This window comes from Sphaeroforma arctica (assembly GCF_001186125.1).
Source record: "Sphaeroforma arctica JP610 unplaced genomic scaffold supercont1.805, whole genome shotgun sequence".
Classification (NCBI taxonomy): Eukaryota; class Ichthyosporea; order Ichthyophonida; genus Sphaeroforma; species Sphaeroforma arctica.
The window spans coordinates 6,449-16,944 of NW_014039753.1; the positions used below are offsets into that span (position 1 = coordinate 6,449).

At 42.6% G+C, this 10,496-nt stretch overlaps 1 protein-coding gene across 1 annotated transcript in view; it reads right to left on the reverse strand.

The window, feature by feature from the left end:
- Nucleotides 1-4,870: 4,870 nt before the first annotated feature.
- The window catches only part of SARC_08690 (hypothetical protein), a gene marked incomplete at its 5' end in the record, with an annotated part of 7,715 nt that continues 2,089 nt past the window's right edge, over nucleotides 4,871-10,496 (reverse strand). The window contains 4 exons of the mRNA XM_014297323.1: nucleotides 4,871-5,940; nucleotides 6,619-7,625; nucleotides 9,457-9,618; nucleotides 9,745-9,816. Of these exons, the coding sequence (XP_014152798.1) occupies nucleotides 5,842-5,940; nucleotides 6,619-7,625; nucleotides 9,457-9,618; nucleotides 9,745-9,816 (1,340 nt within the window). The 3' untranslated portion in view covers nucleotides 4,871-5,841. The remainder of the gene's footprint in view (nucleotides 5,941-6,618; nucleotides 7,626-9,456; nucleotides 9,619-9,744; nucleotides 9,817-10,496) is intronic.

Genomic DNA, 10,496 nt, shown 5'->3' on the forward strand with positions numbered 1-10,496 from the left:
TATATATATTTATATATATACATACATATATATATATATATATATATGTATATATGCATGCATACGTATACACACACATACTTACTCACACTCACACTCGTAAATAACACATACACGCACAAACACTCACACATACACACACACACATATATATATATATATATATGGGTGTGTGTGTGTATATATATATGTATATATTGTTATTATTATTATTATTATTATTATATATATATATGCATATATATATATATATTTATATATATATATTTATATGCATTTATATTTATTTATTTATATATAAATATAATATATATATATAAATTTATATATATATATATTTGCGTTTTTGCGTTTTTGCGTTTTTTGTGTTTTCAAGTCTGCTAATGGATGGCTGACCGCTAGTTTAATACCCTCCTTTGTATTCATACTTTCGACGCTTTCCGAATTTAATACTTGCTGAATTGAGTATAAAAAAAGCTGATATATTTTCCTGTTGGAAGTGATCTGTATTGATTTCGACATCGTGTATCTGTTGATCAAAGTGTATCTCAATCGGTGCATCTTCGTCGTCTAAACTTAGGTCTAATACTAGATCATTCAGTCAATCCCCATCTATAGAATCTGCTTCCATTTCCGGTGCTGAAACAGTATCCCCGATCTCCACATATTCAGATTAATCCATCGTGAATATTTGATACCTTTTATGTAACTATTTACATAGACAAACAACAACATAGACAAATAACATTTATGTCATATAGTCCTGTAGTATAACTGCATAGACAAACAACATCTATGTCATATACATAGTTATATATATTTATAAATCTTTTAACGAAAATCAAGTATGAGATGGTGTCTGAGACTCTCAGTCTCACCGGCATATGATGCCTTTTGGCGGGAGATTTCATTGCCAAATAGTTAGTTTAGACATAAATAGACTCTCCAATGTTTAGTATAGATAATTATGCATAGACTACCCAATAGTTAGTCTGATTACTGTGACTATTGGGCCAATAGTTGGTCTGATTACTAAGCACTACAATGAAGTACTAGTCTTTTTTTCTCTTTTATCAAACAAATTTTAGGAGGAGCCCATCACAAGTTGGGTGCCAGGGCAGGCACCGCATATTGATATATGCCGTTCCATGATCTCATAGCCTATCCAATAAGTTATAACATCCCTTGATAAAAACACCAAAACAGGAGATTTCACGATAAATCCAGAGGTAAAAATAAAGAATACAAATGCTGTTGTTGTCTCAGAATAGCTACATGCACCCGGTGAAGACTTGGCCAATACCCGCAGTAGTATATTACTGAATATGGGTCACTCGGGTGGCAAAGAGAAGGTGTCAAGTGTGTGCGAGGAGCTGTTGCGCAGAGAGGAAAACCTAACAAACTAACTGGCACAAAGTAGAGAAATTGCCCAATCCCTGCTGCAACGTGAAGAAGCACTAGCAAGTGAGGTATCAGGTAGTCAGCAAGAAATTTTAATAGAAGTCGCTTCCTTGAAGAATCCGGCATTTTGTGCCAAGTATCAACCTTTATCTTAAGTGGTCAATGCTCTCATTGAGCAGCACGGACTTGCGGGTGTGGTATATGAAGTGGTGATTCATATCTTAACTAATATATGAATTGTCCTGTTTTTGATAGCCGTGACCGCTTGAATGGTGCATACTGTGAACCGATACTACACCATTCACTTGCGATACGCGCCAATACGGTAGCAGCCGGCTACGGAGCTTTCATATTGAACATGGGCGACGGAAACTTAACAAGTCCTGTAGTCTGAGCAATAATACTCACAACACGTGATTTTTATTGATATAGTGTATGAGCACACACACAGACAGTACGTTATTAAAAGGCAACTTATTCGATAAAGCGGCTTAGACATATTCACTCTACGTACTTTCCAAATCCTTGGAATACGACAACAGGCTGAGCTCGTCTGCAAGAGTGGGTGAGCTGACAACAATCCCAGAATCGGAGATTATTCGTACAGCACATCATGCCCAGAGGAGATAGTACGTACGAGAAGCCAGATATGATACTTCTAGTTTATCACACTTTAATAGGGCCGAGGTAGAAATGCGGTTGACTTGAACATGCCGAGCATCGAAGCATTGTGGTATGTACCTTGGACTTGATTGACTGGTCGATACGAAATATGCGTATCGTTTGTAAATAGCCAGCAAGAACTTATAAAAGAAGTCTCTTCCTAACAAACCGGTATTTTGTGTCAAGTATCAACCTGTATCGGAGGTGGTCGATGCTCTCATTGTGCAGTCATTGTGCAGCACACACGAACTTGCGGGTGTTATGGCATATGAACATTGAACTGGCGTCTCGTATCTTACACAACGTATGGTGTGTTCTGTTCTTGTTGGCGTGACCACCAGTACTACTCCACCCGCTTGCGCGCAAATACGGTAGCAGCCGACTACAGAGCTTTCATGTTTAAGATGAGCAGAGAATAGTGTCGAGAATTCAACAAGTCTTGTAGTCTTTGCTTTACAGCACGTTATTCTGTGTATGGGCACTGCCACACGGACATCACTGTACTAAAAAACATTCATATAATCATGACCCTCTCTCTATTCTGAAGAGAGAAAGAACAAAGAACAAAATATGGCTAATCGAACTGCGTCCGAAGGACAAAATTCTTTTATTTTAATAAAAAAAAACTACAAATATCTCAGTGGGGCCCATTAAATTAGTAAATATTTATACGATTTCTGCTATTTTTAAAATTTGACCCTGATTTCTGCTTGCGACCCTTGTTCTCTGTACTAGAGTCTAGACTCTAGAGAGTAGTAGAGAGGGCCTATTAATAAACCCTAATCGAGCAGACTCAGCACTGTCAGCAGAATGCCTTGAAACAATAATGTTTGATTTCAGTATTTCACTTAGCCTTCTAAAAATAGAACTCCAGGACGGAAACAGAAATGTAAATAAAACAAAATCATGAAAAAGAGTAAATACCAAGACAGGAGAGATTTCACGATAAATACGCGAGCAAAAATTAAAGTATAAAATGCTATTGTCTCGGAATAGCTATGCGTACACACTGTCACGAGGTGAAGACTTGGCCAACACTCACAGCTGTATATAACTGAATATGGGCCACTCAGGTAGCAAAGAGAAGGTGCTAGGTGTGCGAGGAGCTGTTGCACAGAGAAAAAAAACCTAGAAAACGAGCTGGCACAAAGCAAAGAGATTGCCCAATCTTTGATGCAACGTGAAGGCGCACTGTCAGGTGAGCTATCAAGTATTCAGCAAGATTTCATGAAAGAAGTCGCTTCCTGGAAGAATCCGGCATTTTTTGTTAAGTATCAGCCTTTTATCTGAGGTGGTCGATGCTCTCATTAAACAGTACGGACTTGCGCGTGTGGCATATGAAATGGTGTTTCGTATTTTGCAAAACATATGGTAGTTGTGTTCGTGATAGCCGTGACCGCTTGGATGGCGTACGCTCTGCCCCGGTATACTCCATCCGCTCGCGACATGCGCAAATGCTGTAACAGCCGACTACGGAACTTTAATATTGAATATGGGCGACGAAAACTCAACAAATCATGTAGTATGTATAAGCAATCATATATACAACACGTGATTTGCTTTGAGATAGTATATGGGCACACGGACTACGCTGCTAAAAATCAACTTATTCGATGGAGCGGCTTGGACATCTCTGGGCCTGCGTACTTTCCAAATCAATGGAATAAGACAGCCGCGCTCGTTTGCAAGAGTAGGCGAGCTGACAACTGTCTGTGAATATTCTGCAATCAATCTGACGGCTGAGACTATTTGAATAGCACGGCATGCACAGAGGCGATAGCACGCACGAGAAGCCAGCTTAGGTACTTCTCATTCATCGAACTATAATAGAGTCGAGGTAGAAACTGGGTCCAGGACTGGATCCGGTATTGCATGAGTCTGATTCGAGCACGCCGCGCATCGTGGTATAACACCTTAGACTTGATTGATTGATCAATACGAAACAAGCGTATCATTTTCAGGGGAGACTACCCCAAAGAGTAAACATGATATCAGAGGTGTCAGGTGATTGTCCCAGAGAATAGACATGTGATAACAGAGAGATTGCCCTAGGAGTTAACATGATAACAGGAGAGATTATCCAACGAGAAAACATATCAATTGTAGCTAGCTGCTGTCGGGAGATCTTTGTATAGTTGCCAATATTGACATATGGTCGTCTAATCGAATCGGATCTTTTCTGGCCATGTATCCCGTCGAAGTGCTTAAGCATGCAGGGGCCAATACGTATGGTCATAGACTTATGGTGCTTTCTCGAAGATAAACACTGTATAAAAAAGTGATGAAATAATAAGTGCGTGACCACAATGTATTTAACACTGTTCATGCACAGATCAGAATACACAGGTTTTTTATTACAATTTGACGATGGCATATGTATACATTGTATATGTAAATGTATAGGTATATATATATTTATATATATAATATATATATATATACATATATGTATATATATATATACACATATATATACTAATATATATATATATATATATATATATTCAGTGTGAGCTGAAACCGAGATCGAATAAAGCCTGAAAAGCTCCGTTGACCACAAAAACCTATCAGTAGCTCTGCTAAGATTCTTCTGGCCATTCCTGACCTTTTAACCACCAACCACTTATACTGCACCAAGTGCACTGCACAACCGTAAATACAGACAGCAAATCAATTTTGTATACTTTCGTACCAGACTAGAGTACTCCAGGTCAGTCAGTATACGAAAACCTTCTTTTGTCGAACGGTTGTGTGTTCAGACTATTTCTGCATAGGTCTGGCAATATATTGCTACTGCCTGTCTCGTTAGGGCTTTAAACCTCGTTTATTGAGCTATGGGAAACTCGTTGCACGAGTTGTGACATATCCTAAATTAATCGAGCGTAAGGAAATACACTCGTCCGGCCGCTATAGCATAACTAATTGGTCTGTCGTAAACACTAGTATGGCTGTGCTAATTGGATTGAAACTGTAGCTGGGTGTGTGCAGGTGCTTACTGTCCTGGGCAGGCCAGTACCAGCGTGCGGTCTTAACTATCTCGAAAAGACAAAGTACATGGCACGCACACGCCTGAACAGTCGGAGCGGACGGTTGCACATGGTCTCAGAACCCAACCTCATGTGACAGCCTCTTGAAAGGGACACCCTAAACCCTAAACCCTAAAAACCCTTGAAAGGGACCCATGCACGGGTCACGACCGGACTCAAATATCCTGGGGACAGACCACAGTGCAGCCCATATTCGGGTACAGAACTGCCCATCAGGCCCTGCTCTAAAGAGAGTGAAGCATGGCTCTTGCATCATCTTTCGTCGGGTGTAGGTGGCCGTGTGGATATTTGGTGCCAAACAACGAAGCATATGACTTCGTACTCGTTAAGCAACGGCCAAAAAAGGGTATTACAATGGGCGGCCGGGATTTATATCGTGCCACTATCCTGATCCTGATCCAAAAAATATATACTGTCATGACCAATTGTCCATGATGTGTGGCACACCCTCCTATTGGCACCTTTGGGATGTCCCCCTGTCTCCTGCACCTGTCCTGCATCCTGCACGTATTTGTATATTTTTGGGCATTGATCATGTCCAGGATTCTAATGCACATTATAGGCCATCGCTGCACCATGGCAAGCCTAATTCGCACCTGTCGGAAGTCTAGCTAGTATTATGGATCTGGGCGTACCCCGTCGACCAGAGCCAAAGAATGGTTCGAGACTTCTTGGTGTTTTGAATTGACAGCTTACGGTTAAAAGATTAATTGTGGGCCTCAGGTGACGCTTATAAAACAGAGTATTTCCTGCTCCTGCTAGGTAGATGTCCATACATCTGGTTGTTCATGGCCACTAAGGCGTGCATAGACCGCGCAATGTCCGTTGGCTGTGGAGTGGTTGAAAGTAAGAAGGGGGGGAAACTGAGTTTAGTAGACTATGTAGAATGTTTAGCCAGCATTTCTAAACCAGGAAGTAAACGGTTGGTAACACGCACCACATTATAGCGAAACTGAGTCGGGGGAAACAAACTATCTGAAAAACACACCAAGCTTAGAAAAAAAACCCTAGGTACACGCATTCGAAAATATGTAGATACACACACATAAATCTGCCATCGAGCGCCAGACAGAGCCAGCATCTAAGTGCATCATCACCACAGCGCATCGCATTCTCCCTCGAGGTCCAGGTCAAAACTCACACATCCATATAGAAACACACACATCCATATATAAGCACATACATTCATATATAACCACACACATCAATATATAAACACACACGTCCATATACAAACACACACTTCCATATATAAACAGACACATCCATATATAAACACACACGTCCATATATAAACACACACGTCCATATATAAGCACACACATCCATATATAAACACACACATCCATATATAAACACACACATCCATATATAAACACACACATCCATATATAAACACACACATCCATATGTAAACACACATCCATATACAAACACACACACACACTTTCTCGTACACAAACACCCAATGCCCGCGCACGCCCTCCCGCCATACACAAACACATACCTTTTGTCTGTCGTTGTCTTCATCCACCCGCGGAGTCTCAAACGACGGCTGCACGGTGGCACGTATGGGGATGTCAATGGGCAGAGACGATCCCAGCACCCCCAGCCCATCTTCCTGTTCGGAGTGGCTGCCATTGCCCTCTATAGTAACGTAACGCGTACCCGTATGCGCGTCTGTTTGTGCACCCGGGACGCGTGTGGTGTGGGTGGTGTTGGGCTTGGCCGGGTTGCAGTGACTGAGTTCGAACTTGTTAGCATCGTCCTCGTGCTGGTGAGACTGGGGGCCATCCGCACTGGCTTCTATACTCCGTCTACTACTAGATTGTGAATCCCTATACCCGCGCAAGCTCTCAGTGTCCTGACCTACAGCCTCCACATCCCCAGCGGATCCCTTTTTCCGACCTGATTTTGCTTGTGTTTTCGTTTTCGTGCCTGCTTTTGGATCAGAAGGCACCAATGTGGGTGGACTCCCCTCCAGAAAGTTCATATTATCCTCCCCGTCGCCGCTACCTCCCTCATCGCCGCGCCTGACCACAGCAGCACCGGAGCCCTGGCCTGGGACTCTATCCGTGCTTGTATGTGCATTTACATTCGCCGCTGTGGGTGTAGCGGCGGGTGCATCTGTATTTGTGCTTGTGCCTGTGCCGGTGTCTGTGCTAGTAGTACACATGCCCACGCCAGTGCCCGTGGTGTCTGTACGTGGTCGTTCAGTTGACCCTCTCTGTGTGCTTGTGCTGCTCCCCCCACCGCCCCCGTTCGTCTCATCTGGCTTCGTATGGGGTATACTGCGTGCGTGCCTGGGGCTGGGACTCTTCGAACCGTACCTGAAAGAAACTGTATTCCTATCCGCTGAGCTTGCTTTGCGTGTGTTTGCCTGTGTAACGCTGGTTAAAAGAATGCTCCTCCGATCATCGCCAGGCTGACCAGCACTGTTGCCATGGTTACTGCCGTTGCTGTGGATTGAATCGCTGCTTGAGCGCGGTAGGATGCTGTCTCTGTGTTGCGAACCTGTAACAAAATGCAGCAGCACTCGAAAAGTTATAAAAAGGTGCGTCATGCACCCGAGAAGTTATAAAAAGGTCTATCATGCACCCGAGAAGTTATAAAAAGGTCTATCATGCACCCGAGAAGTTATAAAAAGGTCTATCATGCACCCGAGAAGTTATAACAAGGTGTATCATTCGAGCTTCAGCCGATTTGGTAACTGGAGTGATAAAAGATTCAAGCAATAAGCTGTGTTCTAGGGGTGGGCGCACACTGCAGAGAGAATAAACCCTGAAGGAAAACCAATGGTAACGCAGAGAGAATAAACCCTTAAAAAAACCAATGGCAACGACAGTGAGAAATGAAACTGTATCAATAGTTTCTGCAGGTACACAGAATTGTGTTCTATATTTGCAACGCATCCAAGATCGCTAGCACCACAATAATACACATCAATATGATTCAGAATTAACTACGACCACACGCCGTCCTTAACTATTAACCTAGAACAGCACGCGATCAAGGCCAAAACAAGCACACCTGTATGTATCTAGAGCAAAACTAGACCAAGACCAATACGCACCAAAATAATACTGATTCAGACATAATTACGACTACAAGCCGTCCTTAACAATTAACCTAGAACAGCACGCGATCAAGACCAAAACAAGCACAACTGTATGTATCTAGAGCAAAGCTAGACCAAGAACTATGCACCAAAATAATACACACCCATAAGATTCATATATAACTACGACTACGCTAGCACCACAATAATACATATCCGTATGATTCAGACATAACTACGACTACAAGCCGTCCTTAACTATGAAACTACATCAGCACGCGATCAAGGCCAAAACAAGCACGAATCCATGTATCTAGAGCAAAACTAGACCAAGAACCACGCACCATAATAATACACACCCATATGATTCAGACATAACTACGACTACGCTAGCACCATAATAATACACACCCATATGATTCAGACATAACTACGACTACAAGCATTCCTTAACTATTTTAACCTAGACGCGATCAAGGCCAAAACAAGCACAAACCCATGTATCTAGAGCAAAACTAGACGAAGATCAATACACACCACAATAATACACATCCATATGATTTAGACATAACTACGACTACAAGCCGTTCTTGACTATTTACCTACATCAGCACGCGATCAAGGCCAAAACAGGCACAAATCCATGTATCTAGAGCAAAACTAGACCAAGAACAATACGCACCAAAAGAATACACATCCATATGACTTCAGACATAACTACGACTGCAAGCCGTCCTTAACTATTAACCTACATCAGCACGCGATCAAGGCCAAAACAGGCACAAATCCATGTATCTAGAGCAAAACTAGACTGAGAACAATACGCGAGTACGATATGAAACAGTGCAAACCCCCCCCCCCCCCCCAAACCGCAGCACGCATCTAGTTCATCATTTAGCAACTACGACGAGAAATAGTATGCCATCGAGAGCTCCAACAGCACCCGACTCAGGCAAATCAAAGCACACACCTGTGCCCGAGACTGGTACACTTGTATGTCAAATCTAAACCGAGCGTAAACCGAGCGTAAACCGGATCATCCAACGCTATCACACCTTCGAATCTGCTGAGGCCGCAAATTCATCACAGCCCGTCCATTGCCATTGCATTCATGGCTCATACCGTACACTACCTTGTCTACACAAAAACACCCCAGCACCCATGAACACCACAACTGCAACAACAACACCGGACGTGTGCGATTACAATTCGACATTAGCGGTTGACCATACACTAATATCGTACTCCACAGATATATATTTAATAAGTATCGATTCGGAATCGCACCTGAATGATTGTTATAGAGTTCCGACGGACCCACTGCATCTTCCAGGATTCCCTGTGCCCGATTTGAAGCCTTTTTGGACTTTTTTGACCCGGTATTGGCCAAGCCGTTTACTGCGTTTGGGGCTGCATATTGCCCTTTTTTATGTACCATGTACTGAGTGCCTGAAAACGAAGAACGTGCCCAATAGGTGATAGTATTAATTTCGCGTGTATATGATCCTGAATTTACAATAAAAGTGTATCGATGCATACATATAAATATATATATATACGATGCATACGACATACCTCGGACAGCAGGTGCCGTGAGCGACCCTGGAATATACGGTTCGTACGAGACGGCCAGTTTCACCGCTTGGCCTGTCGCAAAAAAAAGATACAAGTGAAGCGAGCTCGATATATGAGAAAAAAAAGAAGAAAAAGTTTGAGGCTGCTTGGCTTGACTTAAATAAATAGAGAAAATCGCGGGCATTGCCAATGAGCTAGTAAAAAAATGCCGATTGCATGATGTCGGATAGCCTATTCTATGGGGAGACTTGGAACGAGCGTGCTCGTGCGCGTGGGAATGGCGACCAGGGCCACGGCTCCGACTATGAACCTTATCAGTCAATACATACGTCTGTACATTCATATGGTTGGCAATATATATACACAACCATAAATATATACCTACAAAAGAGTGTGTGCAAATGCAGGACTGTTATAGAGTCACTTGGGAAGGTCTCAATAGCACAACAACAATGCCGCAGTAGTGCATGCTAGCGCCTACCCCCATAGCTACTCAGCAATCAAACATGTCTTCATATTCACCACTGATATATCCTGTCCCGGGTCTACGCCGTTAATGTTTATAATCAGGTGTAGAGTTTATCCACAACAGCGGATGCAAGGCTATCCCATGTGAAGGAGACGCATAGAGAACCACACACAGCTAAGAGGCACGGCAACGGATATATATATACATATATATATATATGTGTGTGTGTGTGTGTGTGTGTGTGTGTGTGTGTGTGTGTGTGTGTGTGTGTGTGTGTGTGTGT